Below are 23,995 nucleotides of genomic sequence, written 5' to 3'. Positions count from 1 at the left end.
GCACATCCCCAGTTGGGGGCGTGCAGGAGGCAGCTGAATCGATGTTTCTCTCTCATCGATGTTTCTAACTCTCTATCCCTCTCCCTTCCTCTCTGTAGAAAATCAATAAAATATATTTTTTTAAAAAAATATTCCTGTTGTCATTTCTTCCTAGTCACGGGCACAAGAAGCTGTGTGTAGTGACACAAGAGAATTTTGCTTCTGAGCATGCTCATTGTTAAGTAAGGGCGATGGCCACACAGCTCTGACTCAGTCACAACGCTGCCTCCTGCCATCGCAAGGGGTGGAGCGCTCACGTAGGGGCACACACTCCTTTCAAGAACACAGTGACCTTTTCTCACCTGTGCAGAGTGAATGTTCCTTATGCAACAAGCCCACAGTGGCAGGCATGCATTATTTGAAGTCCATTTTTTTAAAAAATATATTTAATTGATTTTTTTTTTTTTTTTTTTTTTTTTTGCAGAGAGGAAGGGAGAGAGAGAGAGAGAGAATTAGAAACATTGATGAGAGAGAAACATCAATCAGCTGCCTCCTGCACATCTCCTACTGGGGATGTGCCCGCAACCCAGGTACATGCCCTTGACCGGAATCGAACCTGGGACCTTTCAGTCCAAAGGCCGACGCTCTATCCACTGAGCCAAACCGGTTTTGGCTTGCAGTCCATTTTTTAATAAAGCTGTTTCTAGTCTATTTTGTTAGCCAGAATTATGGAGTTGAGTTACCCATCCAATGAAGACTCCCTTTGAATGTAGCTCTGCTGTTATAAAACCTTTTTTTTTAATAGGTTGATTTAAAAAATAAATATCCCTGACTATCGTTAATGTGATTTTCAGTTCAGGTTCAATATGTGAACACAGTGTAGCACATAAAGCTAAGGGGTTTGCCTATGACTTTTTAAAAAAACATTTTTATTGATTTCGGAGAGGAAGGGAGAGAGAGAAAGAGAGAGAAACATCAGTGATGAGAGAGAATCATTGATCGGCTGCCTCCTGCACACCCCACACTGGGGATCGAGCCCGCAACCTGGACATGTGCCCTTGACCAGAAATTGCACCTGGTTCATAGGTTGATGCTCAACCACTGAGCCATACCGGCCAGGCTGCCCATGACTTTAAAGTCTTGGGAGCCACTGTACGGGAATCCTCTCCTTGAAGCTCTGTCTCTAAAGAGCCTTTTATGCATTACAGGTATAATGAACCTTACAGGGCGAACAACACCACACATCACGGTTATCTTTTGTATACTGTGAGCCGCATCTGTGATCTTGACTAAGTCAACTGAATGGACTTCGGTAAAAATAAATATGCTTGCCTGGGTCAATACAAGGGTAAAGACACAGGATAATATGCGAGTGGGCATTGAAAAGCAAAACCCAAGCTATCAGTGGAGGGAAATGATCACATTCCCAAGGGGTTGAACACCCTTTCGCCGATCCTTGTTTATTCCCTGGTTACCACAGGTGCTGTTGTAACAAGGTGCTCTGGGGTGGCTGCTGAGGTCGCTGTGCTGCTGACACTGTGAGCAGCCCCTATAGGCAGCGGTGACTCTAGTTAATCAGAAGAGTACAAGCTCTGCCCTGGCAACCTCAGGGCATCTGGGTGATTCAGGATGTCCGCAGAGGAACTGTGAAAGCGCGGCGTGCCCGGGTGCTCGCCATAATCCAGTTTGCAGCCTTGCAGTTGCACAGCCTGAACTGGATTTGAGGAGTAGCGATCAACATCAAAGGGATCCTGTGATTTTTATTTGCTTTGTGAAACTGGGAAGTGTTTACAAGATACAGTGCTGGAGAAATACGTACATAGATGGTGTTCCAGAAGGGACTATATGCTGGGTCTCTGTATTTGCTATTTTTAGGTCTTTTGGAACATGTTGTAAGGGTCAAGTGTTAACTTTTCAGAAGCTACCTTTAATAAGTCGGAATAAAAACCATCTGATGCAGGGTTCTTTTTTTTTTCCCCCAAATGGGTGGACTTCAGGGGAGAGGTGGAATTGCCCATCTTGAGAGTCTCATTGGAAACTTAAGGAAGTGGCTTAAAAATGGGATCTAACCCCTTCTATTGCTCCTTTTATCTACCCGCCCACCCAGGAAAGGAAGTGAAAAGAAATATTGGAAGGTTGGGGCCGTGTGCAAAATGTAAGCTCTCAACTAAGATAGAAAGCAGCAGCATTGCTTTCTAGAGGGCTACTGGGCCTCTTATAGGAATGTGAGAAGTGGGCGGAAAGGGAGAGGAAGCCACCTGGAGAAGGTAGGACAGGACCAAAATCACAGACTGCTCTCCTCTGGCCCCAGTGACACTTCCTTGTGTCCCAGGAAGTGACAATCAGCCCCGGTAAACGTGGTGACTCCTGGGTGCACCCACTCTGGGGGTGCTGCGATGGCCACCGGGTGACCTCTACCACCGTCCCCATTCCAAAAGGAGGCCGCGCCGTGGGGTCACCTGGGCGAGCTGCCTGGCCTGAGCCCCTGCTGGCGCCTCTAAGGGCTTTTGTGCCCTGTGTCCAACTATTAGGGTGACCCTGACCCCACGGGCTTCCTGCAGAAGGGGGCTGAGAGAAGGCTCGGGGAGGGCAAGGACTGGGGACACTTGACATCAGGGGCAAAGGAGGATTTGAGAAGGGGAGACGTCCGAGGTAGCAGGTCGGGGTGCAGGGCCAGGGTCAGATGCATCTAATTCTTCCGCAACGAAACGGACAAAAAAGGGACCGGCGTCCTCCCCCCTCCCTCCGGCAAAACCCAAAGGCCGAGAAAGAGAAAAGGCACCCGAGGCTCTGAGACAACCGTACTCGGCGGGTGGTGCGCGGGACCAAAATAAACGGGGACGGCGCTCGAGCGAGCGCGGGAGGGAGGCGGCGGCCCCGCATCCCTAATGAGGGAATGAATGGAGAGGCCCCCGGCCGGCGCCCGCCCACCCGCCGGCCGCCGCCAAGTGGCCTGGGTGCTGCGTGCCGCGCCCGCCTCCTCCCGGCTCGGCGGCGGCTCTGAGCGCGGACCCAGCCGGGACGGCCCCGCGCGTGGCTGCGGCACGGCCCGCGGGCGCCGCTCTCCCGGGCGGGGCGCGGGGCGCTGTCGGGGCCGCGCTTGCCGGGCCGCGATCGGAGGCGCGAGTTCACCTTCGGCCATGGCCCCGGGAGCCTAGCGGGGCCCGGACGCCGCCCCCGGCGCCTCTGCCCGCGGCGCCGCACCCGCCCGCCCGGAGCCCTCCCTCCCCGGCGCCCGCGTCCCCGGCGCCGCCGCGGGCAGCGCCCCCTCCCCTCCCCGCCCCGCGCGGCCTCTTCCCCGCTCCGCTCCGGGCCGCTGGTTGCACCGCCCGCGGCCTGCGGGAGCGCTGCGCCCGGCCTCGGCCCGCGCCTGCGCCCGCTTCCTGCGCCCCCGGAGCCCGCACTCAGCCCGGCCCGAGGGACCCCGGCCCGATCCCGCCGCCCGCACAAAATGTCGGCCCGGACGCCATTGCCCACGGTGAACGAGCGGGACACGGAGAACGTGAGTAGCCCGAGCCGCCCCGCAGCCGCGCGGCCAGACCCCCCTGCGACCCGCGCTCGCCCTCCACCCGGGCCGCCGGGTCCCCAGTGGCCCCCGAGCCGCGGGGTCTGCGCTTGGCGCCCCCAGACCTCGCCCCCCGCTCAGCCCCAGGCTGCACCCCGACCCTCCGGCGTGAGACTAGGGGACTGTGAGAGGCGCTCCCTGCCCGGAGGTGGCCCTGCCGGAGAGCAAGGGGGTGATGGAGGGCAGAGGCAGGGCAAGGCAGAGTGGGCATCCCGGTGGTTTTTCCGCGCCTGGGGCGTCTACATCCCACCCCAGGGCTGGCTCTGGGTCACAGCCCAGCCCGCGGACTATTTCTCCCACCCTCGCTTTTCTGGGTCTTTCAGTCCTTTGCACACATTCTCCCCTCCCTTCCCCCCCCACCCCCTGCATTGCCCCATGACTTTGCTTTTTGTAGCATCGTGGTCACGCTGGGGTCGAGGTGGAGGGCGAGGATGGTAGTGGAGAGGGGGTGTGTTTGTGCACGGAGTTTGCAGAGCTTGTGTGCTCCTGGGCAGTGATGAGTGGAAGAATCGCACCCACGGCTTCTGTGGCCCTGGGGTCACCGCACAGTGTTGAGAAGCCACGGGAAACCGAGCGCCTATTCTTCTCTCCCTCAAGCCTGCGGTGATCAACCAGGGAAGGTTTTACTTTAAATCTTTCTCCTCCTTCGTGGAGCGTCACAAGGTGCATTTCTTTGAAGGAAGGATTTTCTGCGTCTTTGATGAACTTGCCCTCAGGAGTTTTTTTCTAGATGCAGATGTCCTTGGTGTTTCAACTCTTGAAAACCAAAGGGACAAACAAGATCAGTTTGTATTTGCACCTTCTGAAAAGTACAGTTGTTTCGTGAGTGTACGTGAGTTCTTCTGTGGGAAAGACTTAAAGCAGCAGCAGCAGCAGCAACAACAACGAAACAACTCTCCTGGCCTGTAAACAGGGCCTACGCTGATTTCCTGACTTTTTAAAAAGAGCTAAAGGGGTAGCAAGTTTTGGGGTGCCGACTAGATCTCTAGTTGTCTAGTTAACTCAGGGGCTCTCCAGCTCTGGGTATACCCATGCCTTTAAAGGGTGGGTCAAATAAACTAAGTGCCTGCACGTTCTTAGACAAAAGAAGGAGACAGAGATACAGACTCACCTCTGAAGTGTTGGAGGGAGGTGTGGACAGATTATTTGATCTTGGAGAGTAGGGGGCCACAGAGACTTAATGTGATTGTGTGAAGGGAGAAGAAATTCCAGGAACAGAGTCTTGTTAGAAGAGCTAGGAGGATGTTGCAGTGTGCTTTTGTCCTCTGTGGTGTGGTGCCTTTACAATGGTAAAGATAGTGTAAGTCTGCTGTTATCATAAAGGATCACATAATTTGCATCGTAATTGTTGCTATAAAAACATCACTGGTGTATAATTTTGATTGAGAGATTGAAGAAGGTCAGGGGAAAAGATGAAAATTTTGATAGAAGTTGATTTTAAAGCCACGTTGGTGCTGAATTTTTCTAACTAAAAGGATCGCTGTTATTCTGTGTGTCATTTCGATGTGCATGAAAAGTAAGACCTTTGTTTTAATTAGCAAAACACTGTGTGTGTTCATTAACCTTAGAAGGGTGGAATAATACATTGGTTTTATTTTCTTTTTGATTTTGAATAGTACATACAGCTCTTTCCATACTTGTATGAATAAGGTAGTTTATACAGACATGAGATAGCGTTATAGAAATATGAATGCATCGTCACGTGTAAGACCCCCAAAAGAGCATTTTAAAGCTAAGCAATAATCATGCGATAAATTATGTGGTACCTTCAGAAAATGGTTATGCTGCATAAACTCATTTGCTCTGTTTCTGAACATGTTATTTCAAAGTCACTGTTATGGTCTTGTCCCTTGCTGTCATTGTGTTGCACTAACTGTACCTACAATTAGCTTACTTTACCCACATCTCGATTGCCTCCTAATTGCCATGGAAAATATATTTTATTTTACTGCAGCTAATTTATCAATAAGTATACACTCAGCTTTGGTTCTGAGCGAGAAGAGATACAGTAGTAGTATTTAAGACAAGGCCTCTCCCCTCAAGGAACTTACAGAAAAGGCAAATATCCCAAACTGTACAATGGAAACCACTGTGTAAATAGGACTAAATTGGTTTTTAAGTGCTATAGGTGTTTATCAAAGGGACCACCAGTGAAGGTTATTTAAGTCACCAATTGGACCTGGCCAGTGTGGTTCAATGGTTGTATCAACCTATGAGCCAGGAAGTCACAATTAGATTCCCTGGTCAGGGCACATGCCTCGGTTGTGGGCTCGATCCCCAGTAGCGGGTGTGCAGGAGGCAGCCGATCAATGATTCTCTCTCATCATTGATGTTTCTATCTCTCTGTCCCTCTCTTCCACTCTGAAATCAATAAAAACTTATTTTAAATCACCAATTGGTGTCTCTCATTATTCTCTGGTTGGTAATAAATATCATTATCCATTCTTAACTTCCCTCTCATCAGTGAACTAACAAACCTGTTTGATCACTAATAGATTAATGCCAGTGTGGCAGTCAAAATACACATTTGTGGTGTTTCCAGTTAAAGTGACCTATTTTAAAAACTGGCTGCGAAAATTTACATTCCTATGACAACAAAAGGCTTCTCAGTCTTTTGGAATATTAAGGGCACAGCTAAAAACATTTCATTACTGCTGGAAAGTAAAAGAAGCAAATACGGTCATTTAAAGAACCATCTTGGTATTTTATTGAAATCATTTGCAGTTTATATAAAAATTTATTTAGCCATATATAAATGTATTTGGATGTTGTGTCCTTGGGTGTATGTAATATCTACCCATGTCACTAATATATATTGAGGATAAGTTTTCAAATTCGAAAGAGGAATAGTATAGCACTGAGCTTATATATATTGCTGTTTAGAGTAGAGTGAGAAAGAATTGGTTTTCTTTGGGAACAATCTGTGGGTACTTTTCAGAAGTATTTTGTTAGTTGAAGGATTTGTATGTGTGGTCACAGGCCTTACGTGGCTAAATCCAACAGCACACCAATGATTCACTTGAGTGGAATAAGCACTTTATAGTGACATAGTTAATATCATGTTGCAGATAATATCATTAATTTATGCAAAATGGGTTTGATTTTAGGTTGTAAAGAGTAAGTCCAGAAAAAGAACAGGTATATGAAATATTCCTTTTCTTCTGTTGGATGACTTGGATAATTCCAGCATGGATATAGATAATATATTGCCATTACTTTTATGCCATTACTTTTAAATTAAGCAAGAAAATTTTTTTGTGTGATTTTGGAAAAATTCTTCTTATGCTAATTTTTATGGATCCCAAATGTCCAGACTAGCTTTCTATGGGGAAGTTGGAACAGTATGAAGAAAACTGATTTGACTCCTTTTGGAAATGTTTTAAAATGGACTTTGGTAATTTTAAAATGGACTTTGAAACTTTGAATAACACAACTCTGGATGGTGATTCTGTTTATAGATCTGAAATTCACTGACCGTAACGAGTATTGGCTGAACTAAGGTGGCCATCAGTAGTTTGTCCCTGGGAATCACTGTTACTAATCACTTCCCTTGGGTTTGCTCAGTTCCCTCACGTGTCACAGTACCTATCACGCTGCATTCTAACTGTGGATTTACTTTGTCACCTTAATTCTGTATTTGCCAGTGCCCAGCACAGTGACCAGGAGTAACACACAGAAGATCAGTGCCATAACGTTCCTTCCCCTTTGAACTTTTTTATTTGTCATCAAAATTGATCAGTTCCTGGCTTTGGGGATTAGATTATGTTAGATCTTAACTCCTCCATGTGCCTTAACTTCTCATTCATTTTTCCCGTGAGTTCCTTGCCTTCCCGCACAGCAATCTGTATGATTTGTTTAGATTTAAACTCTGTGGATTTATATCTTTCATTAATTTTGGAAATGTAGCAACCATTATCTCTTTGAATATTGCCTTACCCCTCTATTCTGTCTAGCGTTTCTGGTGTCAGAAAGAGAGAGAGGAGAGAGGAGAGAGGGAGGGAGAGAGAAAGAGAGAGAGAAACATTGATGTGAGAGAGTCATGTTGATTGGTTGCCTGCTGCAGGGCCCCGACCAGGCATCAAACCTGCAACCCAAGTACATGCCCCTAGACCAGCCGTGGGCAAACTACGGCCCGCGGGCCGGATCCGGCCCATTTGAAATGAATAAAACTAAAAAAAAAAAAAAAAAAAGACCGTACCCTTTTATGTAATGATGTTTACTTTGAATTTATATTAGTTCACACAAACACTCCATCCATGCTTTTGTTCCGGCCCTCCAGTCCAGTTTAAGAACCCATTGTGGCCCTCGAGTCAAAAAGTTTGCCCACCCCTGCCCTAGACCCTTCAGTCCTGGGGCTAATGCTCTAACCACTTAGCTAACTGGCCAGGGAGCCTATATGTATTTTAACTCTCATTCACTTCTTCCCCTATGTTACTGTCTTTATTACAATCTATAGTAAAACCTACAGTATAGTTACTGTATGTAATATGCTCTGTTAGCTAACTCTCGGCTGTATTTAAATCACTGTTGAATTTGTTCGTATACTAAAACACAGATAACACGAGATCTATCCTCTTAACACATTTCCAAGTGTGCGGTACAGTGTTGTTAACTACAGCACAGGCACAGTGTTGTACAGCAGCTCTCTAGGGCCTTTCCATCTGGCGTGACGGAGACTTTATACCCATTGAACAGCAACTCCCATTGTCCTCTCTCCCCAGCCCCTGGCCCCACAATTCTTCTTTCTGTTTCCATACATTTGATGACTTTAGCTACCTCACTGAAGGGGAATCATGCAGTATTGATCAGTCAATGACTGCCTAATTTCACTTAGCATGTAACAGAAATCCTTCCTTTTTATGGTGGAAAAACATTCCATTGAGTGTATATAACATTTTCTTTACCCATTAATCTGTTGCTGGACATTTGGGTTAATCTATTATGAATAATGCTGCAGTGAACACAAGAGTGCAGATATGTCTTCCAGATCCTGACTTCTCTTCTTTTGAATAAGTACCCAGCAGTGGGATTGCTAGCTCTATTTTTAATTTTTTGAGGAATTTCATACTATTTTCCATAGTGGCTGCACCATTTTCCATTCCTACTAACAGTGCACAGGGCTCCACTTTCTTCACATCCTCACCAACACTTGCTATTGTCTGTTTTGTTTTATTTTGTTTTTTTTTGATAATGGCCATCCTAACAGGTGTGAGGTGCTATCTCATTGTGGTTTTGTTTTGCAGTTCCCTGATAGTGGTGTTAAACATCTTTTCATATATCTGTAGGCCATTTTTACATCCTCTTGGAGAGAAACATCTATTCAAGCTCTTCATTCATTTTTTTTAAATGTGGTTTTTTAAAAAATATTGAATTCTAGGAGTTCCTTATATATTTTCACTATTAACCATGTTTCATATATAAGTGGTTTGCAAATATTTTCTTCCATTCTACAGGTTGTCTTTGCACTCTATTGATTATTTCCTTTGATGTAAGAAGCGTTTTAGTTTGAGGTAGTGCCACCTGTCTGTTTTTGCTTTGGTTGCCTGTGCTTTCGGTGTCTTAGCCATGAAATCATTTCCAAGAACAACATACTAAAGTTTACCCCCCTATGTTTTCTTCTTGGAGTTTTATAGTTACAGGTATTACTTAAGTCTTTAATCCATTTGAAATCAATTTTTGTAAGTGGAAGGCCCAATTTGTGGCTATTCGGTTTTCCCAGCACCATTTGTTGAAAAGGCGATCCTTTCCCCCTTGTGTGTTCTTGGCATTCTTGTCAATGATCATTTGACTATATGTTCATAGGTTTATTTCTGGGCTTTTGGTTCTGTTTCCGTGGTCTATGTGTCTGTCATTATGTCAGTGCCATACTATTTAGATTACTGTAGCTTTGCGATATGTTTTGAAGTCATAAATTGTGAGGCCCACAGCTTTTTTGTTTTTTTTCTCAAGGTTGCTTCAACTATTCAGGTTCTTCGTGGTTCTGTATGAATTTTAGGATTGTTTTATCCTGTTTCTATAAAACAATGCTGTTGGGGTTTTGATAGAAATTGTATTGATTCTGTAGATCTCTTTGGGTAGAACGGACATTTTATCAATAATAAATCTTCCAATCCATGAATGCAGGGTGTCTTTCCATTTATGTGTATCTTCTTTAATTTCTTTTAGCAACATTTTGTAGTTTTCAGTGTACAAGTCTTTCCCCTTCTTAAAGTTTATTTCTTTGTATTTTATTGTTTTTTGTTGCTATTGTAAATGAGATTGTTCTTTTAATTTCCTTTTTTCTTTTTCTTGCCAAGCTACTCCAGCTAGGACTTTCAGTACTATGTTGAATATAAATGGGCCTCCTTGCCTTGTTCCTGATCTTAGAGGAAAACCTTTCACTTTTTCACCATTGATATCTTAGCTGTGGGCTTTGCACATATGGCTTTTATTGTTCTAGTCTCAGGGAGTTGAGAATTTTTTTAAAAATATATTTTATTGATTTTTTACAGAGAGGAAGAGAGAGGGATGGAGAGTTAGAAACATTGATAAGAGAGAAACATCGATCAGCTGCCTCCTGCACACCCCCTACTGGGGATGTGCCCGCAACCAAGGTACATGCCCTTGACAGGAATCGAACCTGGGACCCTTCAGTCCACAGGCTGACACTCTATCCACTGAGCCAAACTGGCTAGGGCGGGAGTTAAGAATATTTATCATGAAAAGGTGTTGATATTTTTTTGTGTGTGTGAAATACCTTTTCTGCATCAATAGAGACGATCTTGTGAATTTTATATTGTTCTGCTAATATGCTGTGTATCACATTGATCATGGTATGTTGAACTGTCTTTATATCTTCAAGATAAATCCCACTTGATTATGGTGTGTGGTCCTTTATTATGCTGTTAAATTTGGTTTGCTAATATTTTGTTTAAGATTTTACATCTATATTCATCATGGTTTTTGGCCCATAGTTTTCTTGTAGTGTCTTTTTTGGCCTTTGGTGTTAAGAGTAATGCTGACCTCATACAATGAGTTAAGAAGCGTACCCTTGTCTTCAATTTTTGGAAGAGTTTGAGAAGGATTCTGTAAATGTTTGGTACTGGGCTTTTCTTTGTTGGAAGGTTTTTGATTAATGACTCAATCTCCTTATTAGTTACAGATATTTTCAGATTTTCTTTCTTCATGATTCAGTCTTGGTAGATTGTATGTTTATAGGAATTTCTCCTTTTCTTCTAAGTTTGTTGGCATATAGTTGTTCATAGTTGTCTCTTATGATCCTTGTTATTTCTGTGGCATCAGTTGTAATGTCTCATTTCTGATTTTATTTGAGTCTTCTCTCTAGTTAGTCTAGCTAAAGATTTGTTATTTGTTGATCTTTAAAAAAACAAATCTTAACTTTGTTGGCTTTTTGTATTGTTTTTCTATTCTCTATCATTTATTTTTATTATAATCTTTATTGTAATTTTCTTCATTTTGCTAGCTTTGGGATTAGGTTTTTCTTATTTTTCTAGTTCCTTGTTGTAGATAGAGTTAGTTATTTGAGATCTTTTTTTAAAAAAAAAAATGTAGGCATTTGTTGCTGTAAAGTTCCCTCTTAGTACTGCTTTTGCTACATCCCAAAAGCTTTTTGATACTGTGTTTTCATTTGTGACAAGTTTCTTTTTCCTGTTGCTTTCAAAATTTTGTCTTTGACTTTTGACAAGTGGACGTCTTTGAGCTCATCCTATTTAAGTTTTCTTGGATTTCTTGAATCTGGATGTCCATTTTTTTTCTCATATTTGAGAACTTTCAGCCATTTTTTTTCTTTAAATAAGCTTTTTGTCCTTTCTCTCTTCTCCTTCTGGGACTCCCATAATGTGTCTATTGGTCCCGTGGTTGGTATCCCAGAAGTCCCTTAGACTTTCTTCACTCTTTTTTATTATTTTTTCATTTTGCTCCTCTGACTAGATAATTTCAAACAACCTGTCTTCAAGTTTGCTGACTTTTTTCCAGCTTGGTTAAGTCTCTGGTTGAACCTTCCTAATGTTGTTTTCAGTTTAGTTACTGCATTCTTCAGCTCCCAAATTTCTGTTGGATTCTTTTTCAAATTTTCTGTTTCTTTGTTGAAATTCTCATTTTGTTCATGCATTATTTACATGAGCTAATTGAGCATCTTTATGTCAGTTTTTTTTTTTGAATTCTTTGTCAGGCAATACATATACCTGTGTTTGTTTAGGATTGGCTTATAGAGAATTAATTTCTTCCCTTGATTGGGCCATTTTGCCCTGTTTCTTTGTATCCTTGTAACGTTGTGTTGGTATGCATGCATTTAAAAAAATGGCTACCTCTACCAGTCTTTTCAGACTGGCTTGATACATGGAAAGATCTTCAGCATCCGGTGCAGGTGTGGATACTCAGCAGGGCTTTCAAACCTTTCTGTAGACATGTCTTCTCAACTTGTGTGCATGGATTCCTGGTTAGAGGGATTTGCCAGGTTCATTCATTTCCCTAGGAGCCCCTATCTCTTGCTCCCTCTGCTGTCTGTCTGCTGTACTGTGGTTCTTCTGAAGCAGCAGCACAATGAGCAGCTCTTTTTGTTCTCAGCGGCCCCCGAGGCATCCTGTCTTTGCTGATTCCCACCAGCACCGGGAACACAGCTGGACAGAAACCAGTCCTTGGGCAGCTCCCTGAAAAGCCAGCATGCTCCATTCTTCTCTCTACCTATCTGTTGAATTTTTAAATTATATTCTGTTTTTTATTTCTAAAAGTTCTAAGGGTTTTTCTCTCAAATCAGGCTGGCATTTTCTTAAACATTTCATGTATAGTTATTTACAGTCTGTGTCTGGAAATTTTATTATCTGAAGTCCTTGGGGATTTAGCTCTATTGTTTGTGTCTACTGATTCCCATTTACGGTGGCTTGTTTCTTTTTGTATTTGCTGGTTTTTGCTGATGAACTCCCATTTGCCTGATATTTACCTGTGTGCAACTTGGGAGTCTAAATTGAGGATAACTTCTTCTAGAGAAGGAGTCCCTACTGACCTGGGACTCTCCAGTCTCCTAGAGGGATCCTGGCTCAATGAGGGAGTTTTAGGTTCATCTCTCCCACTGTGTAGTGGAGTGGGTTCAAGGCTTAGTATTTACCCCCAGGGCAACACTGGTCTTGGAGTTTGTTTTGTTGTGTGTTTGTTTTTTCCTTGGATGTTTCTCTTTCTTCAGGCTCACCAATGCATTTTTTTAAAAAGCATTTTTTATCTTAGAGTAAACCACAATATTTTGTCTACTCCAGAAAGGCTAGAATAAGCTTTTGAAAATGGTGTTCAGAAATATCCATACTTATGTAATTTTATTACCCTAAACTACGTATTATTTCTGAAATTGTCCTGTTACACTTAAGCATGTGGATAATTTTCTAACCAATTTATAAATTTTCCACATCAAAACCTTAGTACTTTTTGGAAGCCATTTGTCATGATTATTAAAATGATTAGTTTTCAAGAACAGTTAATTGTCACTAAGGAAAGTATTTACTAACATTTTTATTAAAAATTTATAATAATTGGATAGATTGAAATAGATGTATCATAATAGGATTCGAACTTGTATTTATGTGAGGTACTGTCTTTAGCCAGGATAGTCATAGAAATCAAGTACCAATATAAACTGAACTTACTGGCAGATATAAAGCAAACCTCTGTATCACAAATTGTTAAACTATGGTTTTAAAAAATCAAATATATTGCATAATTGGTAATGTTTTACTAATCAATGAAAAGTTTGTATCATTAAAATTTAATGTTTCCAAAACCTTTTTCATATATTTTTTAATGTATATGATTTGTTAGTAAAGTAATACACCTGTAATTTATGTCAGCATTTCTAAAATTGTCCATACTTAAACATTTTAAAGATCGGGGTACTGGATCTAAATTTTGAAGACCGTTCTACCATATAGAATGCCGTAGAGTTTGCATTGTTCTACAATTTCAATGTGTGTAAACCTTATCTTTCTAACTCTGTTGAAAGTACTTGAGGTCGGGGATTATTTCCAACATTACTTCTGTATATCCTATTTTGAGACACTCAACAATTTAATAAATCAAGGTCATTTATTCTCAACAACAGTGAGTGAACTTATGAACCAGCTGGGAGATCATTTCAAATTCACATTCCCTAACCCTTGCTCACTCCCACTCCATGTTCTTTCTCAGTTTCTTTAGGGTGGGATCCAGGAATCTCTATTTTCATAACTTCTAGGTAATTCTGACGCTGACACCCACTGCCTAGGCTTCGAAAAATAGTGAGTTATGTGACGATGATTACATCGTAACTGAATCTCATCTTTGATTAAAATGAAGAAGAATTATGGTTGATGTTTATTATAGAAAGTGGGGTGGGGAACTGATGAACCAATCCTTCCAGCAGGTGATAAGAGCTGGAAGAAATAACAGGCATTTGTCTGGGTTGGAGAGCACAGGTACATGTGTGTGGCACTCATGGGTCTGTAGTTGGAGAGGGAGATGCTAAGGAATTTCATGTTACCTACCTTCCCCCAGCTTTACAGGGTTAACATATTAGAAGGGGTGGATGACAGCAAATTAAAGGAGGTCACCATATAGTGCTTTTGGTGATAGGCCTGATCTTTTTTTTTTCTGAGAAAGTATTATTAAATATTGTTTTGACCCCTGTATTCATTTGAGTTCAGGTTGTAAACCAGTCAGAGCTGAGGAACAGTGCAAAGTTGGAATGGCACTCCCTGGAAAGGATACAGTGACAGGTTTACTTTAAATCTGTAAAGCATGAGCACCTGTCTTTTGGGGATCAGCAGTGCTGCTTTCACGGGTTCAAAAGAGGGTTTGCTTTTGTTTCCTTTTCTTTTGGTTTCATCTCAATTGGAGACGCGAGAGCTCCAAGGGCAAATGAAACCTGTGCCCTGCTCTGGAGGGACCCGGGCCTGAAGAGGGAGGTAGACACTGAGACAAACAGGTGGGGAGAAAGTTACAGCTCCTTGTCATCTGAGTGCGCAGGACACAGAAGAAAGGCGGGAGGGGGAGGCGGAGTGCTCAAGCAAGTTCATGGCCTTGGAACGAGGCTCCAAACACCAGTCCTCCTTTGCCAAGTGGTTCCTTGGAAAATTGAGTTGGTGGGAAGAACAGAGTATTGGGTTGAAGGAGCAAGATGCACAAAGGCCCTCGGCGTGAAGCTGAGAGGCGGGGAGCAGTAGCCTGATGCGGGGTGGGCAGGGATTAGCTAGAGGACCAGGCAGGAGGGTAGGCAGAGCCCTGCAGGTCACAGGGTCACCCCTGGACAATTCAAGTAGAGGGTCAGATGATTAGATTTGTATCCTGTGTGTGCCTGCATGTTTTAGAAACACTCACATTTTTAAATTTAGTGGACTGCTTTTTCATGGTCCATGAAAGTATAAACAGTTCATTTGGGGGTATTGGGAGAAGGGATAGGTAGGGGGCAGGTGCCAGTGCTGGTGATGAAAACTTTCTCCTTGGCCAAACTTCAGGTTGGCTCCTCTGAGTTTTCCTAACTAGGCTTTTACCTTGGCCTTAGTGTCTGTCCTGTCCCTGCAGGGCCTGCGCACCCAATCTACGCAAGGAATTCTGCGGAAGTTAGTTTATGAGAATCACCCACCCTTGATACCTGACCACCTGGATATCTAATCAAGTCCCTGAGCCCCTGCCTTTGATGTCTAAGTTCTTGACTTGCCTTCCGCAAGAATCCTGTTGGGCTGGTTTAGCCAGAATCCCCCTCCCCTTGATGTCTGCTTTTAGTCATTTCCCACCCACTGACCCCCTTATTCTGCCCCTTGGTTATAAATCCCCAGCTGTCATTGCTGTATTCAGAACTGACCTCTCTCCCCTATCATCATACCGCGTTGCCGTGATCTTGGGTCAAGTCTGCCTTACCATTTTAACAAGTGTCAGAGGATAATTACCGTTTGAACACCTCTTAAGATTCACATTTCGGAATGAAATTCCATACACATTTCGCTGAGGATTGGGAGAGAATTTAGAGCAACCCCTAGTAACCACAAAAGTATTCATAGATCAGAAATAAGAGTCTTTCAAACTAGGGCAGAATAATAGGGTGATTTAAAGGTGTTAAGACAAGGATTTAACAAATGCTAGGACTGGTAACTCGTTATTTTTTATGGCATCCTGTCTTTGTGATTGTATTTTCTTATTTTTGTAATTGGTGTGTGGTGTGTCTGTGATTTTAATCAGTGGTGAATCCAGTTGTCCTAAGGGAGTGGGGGGATTATTTAGCTGCTGAGTAACTAGCTACTTTATCTTGGGTAGGTCATTTAACCATTCTTCCTTTCAGCACTTACTGGTGCATCTCAATTTGGTATTTACCTATAAACTGTCCGGCATATTTTCCTCTATAGAAATTATCCGCCGAATAGCATTGTCATTGATCCTTCTGGCCACTCTAGATTCCTTCTATTGATTGCTGGACTACCAAAAAGTAGAGGGAAATAAATCATGTACAGTGGCCACTTGTTTAAATCTGGGGGATTGACTTTCTAGTAAATTCTTAACTACTAGTGCCCGAAGGACATGCCAAGGGGAAAGCCTTAAATGGAGAAGGTTGGTAAGAGGTAGCTTGCTTTTCTCTTCTACCTTCCTCTCCAGGACCAAGGGGAGTCTTCTCTCATCTCTGCTTTGCTGGAATTGAATATTTATCCCGCTGCTGATTCTACCGCGTGTGCACTTGGTGACAGTCCTTTCAAACTCTGCTGTCATTTCCTTAAACCTGCCCCACAGATAATGCTGCACCTCCTGAGCCCAAGACCCTTACAGCTGACTCGCCTCTCAGTGCTACCCAGCAGGGTTGGCTTGCAAAAGTGTTCTGAGTTGCCTGCTGTATTGTGTTAAAAACAACAAGAATTTGTCAGTAGAATACATCCCCCCTCCTAAGTTGAGCACAATGCTGTGCACATAGGAGATACCTGATGGGTATTAGTAAATATATGCAATTATGATTCACTCATTCTCTGGACAGTGCTGATGTATTTTAAGAACCTGAGGTGGTGCTATGCAGATACAATATTTGCTTTTTAAATTCTGGTGTTTTTTCTTTCCCCCCAGATTTTTTTAATGAACTTCTTAGGTGTTTTGAAGAGAGATTACCCCCCCCCCCCAATCTTCTGTATTCATGTTCACAAGTTAAAATCATCAGTTAAAAGTTTACTGTACTTCAAGATATTTATTTAGAACAGGTATTGACATTTAAGTTGATATGATTATTAGCTTATATTAGGGAATGATTACTGGATTTTGTTGGATTTGCTCACTATATCTGAACTGAAGGTCCTGGAATGGAGCTTTGCATACAAGAGTGTTAAATTAAATAGCATCTAATAATTTAAAGAACAAACATACATTGTAGTTTTTGGCATGAGTTTGCTGTAAGGGTTTTGTACTTGTGGGAGTGAAAGAACTAGGAAGTTTCTAAAAGAACTTAATACCATATTTTTAGGTATAATTTAAGCCAATGTTTTCTCCTATCCCCTGGGGACTCGGTTGCTATCTCTGGCAAGCAGTAGTGAATGACCTCCCGGAGGATTTTTTTGGGTGTAGAGGAGAGTATTTTAGGGAGGAGTGCCTCTAAAAATAAAACACGGGCTCAGCCACTCTCTTTCTTCCTCCTGAAGAGAATAATCGCCCTTTGTACACTCCAACTCACATACAGAGTCTGTAGAACTTCTTGGTTAAGGCACGTGCTCTGGAGTGAGACTGGGTTCAAATCCCAGCTCTGCCATTTACTAGCTCCTTGACCTTGGGAAGCCGCGTAGTTTCTTTATGCCTCAGGCTCTTTATCTATAAAAAGGATAACAGCCGTGCTCACCTTGCAGGGTGCTTGTGAGGTTTAAAAGATTCAACACATGTGATACCCATAGAACAGCGCCTGGCACCTAGTAGACGCTCTCTAAGTGGTAGCTGCTGCTATTATTATTACTATTATTATTATTACACTTAGATAAAGGAAGTAAATATGCCAACATTTTATGTCGCTGAATTATACACAATTTTAATTTTTAAAAATTCTGGCCTGACCGGTGTGGTTCAGTGGTTGAGCGTCAGTCCATGAAACAGGAGGTCACAGTTCCATTCCCAATCAGGGCACATGCCCGGATTGCGGGCTCGATCTCCAGTAGGAGGCATGCTGGAGGCAGCCAGTCAATAACTCTCATCATTGATGTTTCTCTCTCTCTCTCTCCCTTTCCCTTCCTCTCTCTGAAGTCAATAAAAAAATATATTTACATTGGTTTCTGTGTTTTAAGTCATAGATTTATATTCCTTTTTATACCAAAACTAATTGTAAACATTGTATTTAATTTTAATGCAAAAATTGTATTAAATCTACAGTGGAAAAGTGTACTTTCTGGTTGGCTGCATCAAGTGTAAGCAAGCCAAGTGGGAGGCCGAGGGATCTGCAGGTGACTTGGGGAAGAAGGATAAGAGGCCAGGGGCGATAGCTGTTGGGTGACGTCCATGTTCTCTCTCAGTGGGAATGGACATACATGTCAGTGGTGGTGTATAGTGCTTACTGTGTGACAAGACATCCCTGGGGTTAGTTTATCCCCAGCTTTAGTAATTTATAAGGTGCAGAGCTTTAGGCATCTTTCCTTACCTATAAAATGAGTCTAATACAAACCTGGCTGAGAGGTTGTCAGTTTTAAGTTACTGGGTGTATGTATATTATGTACTTTGCAATAGTAAGTGTTGAGTAATGGTACCAAAAAAGCCAGGAATCCAAACGAAGATGATGAGAAAATTCAGTTGTTCATTAGGAAATATTCTTCCTCTTCAGCTGATTAGAGGTGACCCCAGCCTTCATTCCTGAAGAGTCTGGGCCATCAGAGGTCTTGCCTGTACTGGGTGGTTGTAATTTTCCATTGACTAACCTCCGGACACGGGAGTCCTTAGAGGTGCTCCCGGAGGATCCCTGCATTTAGACATACTTCTCCGTAAGCCGTTACGTAATAGCAACCCAGTTTCCCCTTGATGGTCACGATCAGTCACCTAGCCAGTATAATGACCCCCTTCTTTGCCCAGTGATTCATTGTTGTGAAGCAGTGTCGGTTTGCCATTTCATGGCAAGTTGCTATGACACCTGGTAGAAGCATTCCTCCCTCAGGGGCTGAGACTCTGGTGCTAGCAGAACCCAGAGTTGCAGAGACCAGAAAGAAAAACATCCCTGGCGGATCACGAAGGCTAACAGTGAGAGGAGCCGTTCCTATTTCTATCTCTTAATTCCTGGATCTATGTGTCCTGGCTATGGGAGAAATAGCACCCTAGATTAGCCACTGATTCAGAGGGCATATTGCATCCTGGAAGACGTTACCCAGCTCTGCAAGGTGCTGTCACCAGCTGGTGTCATAACAGAATCCTTAAAAAGCCATTCCACTGGTGTATCAAGTCAGCTGCTCCAGGGTACTGGGGAATAGAAGACCAGTGGATTCTTCAAGCATGAGCCATTGCCAGCTTCATTTGCTTTAAAGTCCATTCAGAAGCAGTGCTGTGCGGAATGCCATGATGGTGAAAAATGTACTCTGTAGGTCTCCCCATGGAGGTTTCGGCATAAGTTTTATGGATAGGGAAAGCAAATCCAGCAAGTGTGTATTCCAGTGAGTTCAGAACCCTGCCCCTCCTAGCATGAAGGTAGTCCAGTATGATCAACCTGCCACCAGGTAAATGACCGACCTCTGCGCGCCCCCCCCCCCCCCTCCTGGGAATTGTGGTGTCATTTGGGAGCTCAGTATTATTCTGTGCATGTGGCAGCTTAGCCCTGGTCCATGTTGCCTGGAAGACGGGTGGCTGGAGAAGGAGGCTGACCGGCATCTGCAGCATGAGGTCTCGGCGGCGAGCGTTCACACGGGACACCATCACCACGTGCTGTGTTCATTCAGGGAGATCTGCTCATGTATTTCTTGCATGGCATTCATTTCCAAATCACGTTCCTTCTAACTCCTTGATCATTCCGCCAAGACACGAGCACCAGTCTGTGAATCTCTATAGCTCCATACTTCACACTCTTTCTCTTTCTAGGCAAAGGAAACAGCCAGGTGCACTGCCGAAAGTTCCACCCACTGGGGAATGTTCTCTCTGTCACTCTTCCTTCAGTGCCACCCAGAGTGGGGGTCTAGTCCTACCACGTGCACTTTTGGGTGGGACCAACGTATTTTGCGGAACACGACGGTTCCATTCTGGGATGGCACTGAAGAAAGAGGGACAGAAACATGATTTCCAAAGTATCAACAGTTCGGTGAGCAGTAGAGTTCTCCTCAGCAATAAATATATTAAACCCTGGGATAATACCTTACAGACTGTGAGAGTATATAACTGTCAACCTCAAATTCTCTTCTAAATTAAGCAATCCTTTAAGAGTAAAGGACAAAAAAACGTATTTTCAGATCAATGAAGATTGAGCTTTTTCTGCCTACATTTTCTTACTTCTTGAACTACCAAATGCAGTTTATGAAGAAAGACATAGAATCTAGAAGAAAGTAGTTGGATGCAAGAGGTTACAAGCAAAGAAATTTCAGTTGATAAAATAAACACTGACTGTAAAAGTAACAGAAAAAGAGCAGTTGCTTATTTTTAGGAAGTTGGGGGGAAAGTCAATACAAATGCTGGTTAAGAATAACATGGAAAATGGCAGGAGAAACATTGGAGCCAAAACTGAGGTCTTGGGTTGTGGGGAGGAGGATGGAAAATGGATTATTTTTAAATTTAAGTCATAGTATGCTGTTCAGAATTTAACCAAGAGAAACAGAATGTATATCAGCGTGGAGTGGGGAGGAAAATTAAAGTAAACCAAATCCAGTAGAGGAGAAGGAAAGGGAAAAAATTAGGTAAAATAACCATGAAATAAATATAAGAGGATTAAACTCTTCTTTAAAAGAAAGGGTTTCTCAGCTCATATAAAAACTAATAAAACCTAACTCCAGTGGAGGAGGAGCATGATTGAGTTTCACAATGGTGAGGGTTTGCCAAACAAATATGAAAGTGAGAATGAAGGATGTTTGCATGGGAGTGGTTATAGTAAAGGATCATGGCATATTAACTGAGTAAGGAGATAAGCGATAACATGGCAGGAATGAATGATAGTGAGAATGGGGAAGGGTCACTGGATAGGAGGTTTTGAGGTGATAGGAGGCTTTCACTATTCTATTGCAAGATATTTGGGACAAGAGTTAATTGCATGAAATAAATGCTCTAAATGATTTCAGCTACTCTGAGACAAAACTTACTTAGAGAAAATATGTGAAAGTAAAAAAAGTCACAAAGAACAAAGTCAAGAGCACAGTATGATCATAGGTTGTTTGCATCCTTGCATGACAAGACATAAGCATTTTCTGGAAAGGTCCATAGCACATGGTCATTCCTAAGCACATGGTTAGGAAAATGTTGTTAATATTGTCTCAGTTATAATTAAGACCCACTGGATTAATCCAGACAATGGTTAATGAGAAGTGGGCATATGTGAATGAAGCTAGTATGTTAATGAATGAAAGATCAAGTATTCTGCATTTGGGGTTTGGCCAGGCAGCTGGTAATTGTGTTCTGTTTGCTTCTAGATGTTCTGGATTTCAGAGTTTCATGGGTAAAATTTGTAAAAAAAAGTAAATGAATAAATAAATAAACAAATAAAACTAAAAACCTTTCAAAAATGGGATGAGATTGTCAACTTTTTGCCAAGTAAGTGGGGAAAAACTCACCATAAGCTAGCAACGTAATTACTTAAAAGAAGGGCAGCTTAACCCCAAGCAAGTAGGACATGGTCTCCAAATAAAAAGAGGGCCTTTTAAGAGAACATTTGACAGTCTTATCCTAACATATGTACATACATGCAGACACACCCCCAAATATATTTTCATGTTTCTGAGGACCCTTTAACCTTCCATTTATTTGGGTATATTTCAGAAACACCTGCCTTGAGAACCTGGGCAGCAACGAGGCTTGCCTTTTGGTGATACAATTATCAACAACAGTGGTAACCTAGGAATACCAAGTTCAATAACCCGCCCAAGGTCACACGTCTAATTAGTTGCAAAGCCAGGATTTAAGCCAGGCAGGCTGACTCCAAACCTATTTCTCTGGACGTTAATTATGAGGCTAACGTCCGTGGAAATGAGTAATCATATTTTCAATGGAAATGTTTTATTTGAAGCCATTTTTTAATTTATTTTTTTTTCGTTAAAACATAGATAACCTTGTTTATACCGAATGCCCTTCTTCCGTGTGCTGTCTTCCCTTTGGCCATTTCATTGTAAGTCAGCACTTCTATTAGGAGGACAGAAGTAGAGAAAAGAAAGGTTGCCAAGTTAAAATGCCTCACATGCTTATTTATTAAAAACATTAGTTTGGGGAAGGACAAAGTAGAAACCATTGCATTAAATGGCTTTTAAATAGCCTGTGGATTTAATTTCCCTCTGTTCTCTATGACTTTCATTTAATACAAATACTTTAGAGTTTTTCTGTTTTATGATTGTTCGGTTTGTAACAACTTTTTGTGGCTTGGAGTGAGACTATATTTAACTCAAGGCTGTGTCTTATCTGATGAGTATCAGAGACGGACTGAATCAAGGGTGTCCATTCATTGGTCGGTATAACATTTACTCATTCATTCCACATATGAGAGCCTGTGGCAGGCTAGGCGTCTATCTTGTAGAAGGTGTTTTGCTGAGTGTGAAACAAGCAAATCAGCACTTTTTCTACCCCCTGGAGACAGACAGTTGATTATTTAATTATAGGGATCATTGCCAGAAACATAAAGACCAGATGTATATGCAGTTTGTTTCCTTTAAATGTTACCCAGAGAGGTCCCATATGGTCCAAGGTGGGTAAAAGATCTACAGAATTACAACTCAGGGGGCCTGGGAATAAGTGTCTAATGTTGGGAAACAGGTCCAGCTGACAGAAAAACAGCACCTGTGTACACCTGTCATCAATTACATTTCGTGTCAAAACTGTTTATATTCGTTTTTCTCGCTAACCTTTAATAGTTTGGGTCATTTCTTGCAATTATGCTTATTCCTCAGCAGTTGTCAGTTCTCGATTATTTGTTAAACTAAACAATGTCATGTTGAAGTGTATTGGTTTCATCTTACTCCTGAAATAATATTTTTTTTTCACCTAAGAGAGTTTATTCAAATTCCAAAGAGAAAATTGTCCAACATAATTTCATTTTCATTCTCTTCTTTAGAAGATGAGATTGTCTCCTTTTTCTCATTTTTATTTTATTTTATTTTATTTTTGAGAGAGGCGAATTCTGTTTATAATTTAGGACAGTACAAAGCTACTTATTTTTATGCAAAAGGATGTAAAAACCCAAGTGTACTTTCTGCTTTCCTATCTCAGTGAGGCATTGTTTGCACCGGCTCTTGCATTCAGAATGGAGTGAGAGGTATGAAAAATGAATATAATTTAAGGGGAAATTTAGTACATTTAAATTGCATCCATCAGAAATTTTTCCATTCCGTTCTCACTGTCGCATGGATGACCAGTTTTCTCAGCAGTGACCGTCGCTTGGAGCCTGTGGTGTCTCTAGTCAGCTGACACCTGATTTCAGATGATGCCACAGTAGTGAGGTCCCTGTGGGAGCCACTGATATCCTGATAAGAATAACCACAGAACTTTATTTTAGCACTTGCTTGGGTGAACTGGTCATAGTCTTGACTTGTTGAAGTTGTCAGTATTTCCCATGCTGAGACTATAAAAATAGCTGCTACCCTGTCGTTTATTTTTCTAGTGCTTACTTTTATGGCTTCTTAGTTTTTGTATTTCTTTTACATTAATATCCTTAACTATCTGAGAATTAATTTTGATGTAAGGAGTAATACAGTAATCTAGAGATCCAACTCAATCTTTTTCTAGTTGTTACAAAACCATTTGTTGAATAATTTATTATTTCCCCATTGATATGAGATACTAACAACATGGGTATTGACCTATCACTAGTTCTCCTTTGTAGTTGGGTCTATTCCTTAGATAAACTTCTGTAAAAATTTTGCCACCTGGAAATTCTACAAAATTTCCTCTCTCTTTTATTGTTTTGTCATGTATGAGTCACAATTTAATTGTGGTGATTTTCTGGTTTTCACTACGTCATGATTCTAAAAGATTCAACCATCTGGAACAAATCCAAAATAAGTGGGAAAATGCTCCTTTGTCCTTGTTCTGGATCCAAGTGAATTATTGTTTATAAGTGAAGTTAAAGAAAAAATTAGTTGCAATGCTTTAGCAAGTATATCACCTCTACCACACACCTACCTGGAAAAATTTCTCAAACTAGAAAAAGTGAATCTAAAAGAGGGAAATGTAGGGATGTAGGAAACTGTGGTGAATAATGTAACCAGTGAAAATTATAATTAAAATAATTTCTAATCATGTGGCTATGTGGTTTAATGGTATTCTTTAAAACATTTAAAAAAAATAGAATAGGCATGTTTTTAAAAATCTGATTAAAAT

The 23,995-nt window shown here is 42.0% G+C and overlaps 1 protein-coding gene across 5 annotated transcripts in view; it reads left to right on the top strand.

The window, feature by feature from the left end:
- The first annotated feature begins 3,281 nt into the window (after window positions 1-3,281).
- The window catches only part of MARK1 (microtubule affinity regulating kinase 1), a 57,834-nt gene continuing 37,120 nt past the window's right edge, over window positions 3,282-23,995 (top strand). For 2 of the 5 annotated variants that reach the window (XM_070401060.1, XM_070401059.1), the window contains exon 1: window positions 3,301-3,481. In XM_070401060.1, coding sequence (XP_070257161.1) covers window positions 3,431-3,481 — 51 coding nt within the window. In that variant the 5' untranslated portion in view covers window positions 3,301-3,430. Of the gene's footprint in view, window positions 3,482-23,995 lie in introns of all 5 variants that reach the window. The other 3 variants (XM_070401063.1, XM_070401062.1, XM_070401061.1) reach the window with 3 other exon arrangements.

Source organism: Myotis yumanensis, unplaced genomic scaffold, assembly GCF_028538775.1.
Source record: "Myotis yumanensis isolate MYYU_CA2020_CCGP unplaced genomic scaffold, mMyoYum1.0.hap1 SCAF_22, whole genome shotgun sequence".
NCBI lineage: Eukaryota > Metazoa > Chordata > Mammalia > Chiroptera > Vespertilionidae > Myotis > Myotis yumanensis.
Note: the sequence above shows the minus strand (reverse complement) of the source record. Positions and strands in the feature narration are given on the sequence as shown.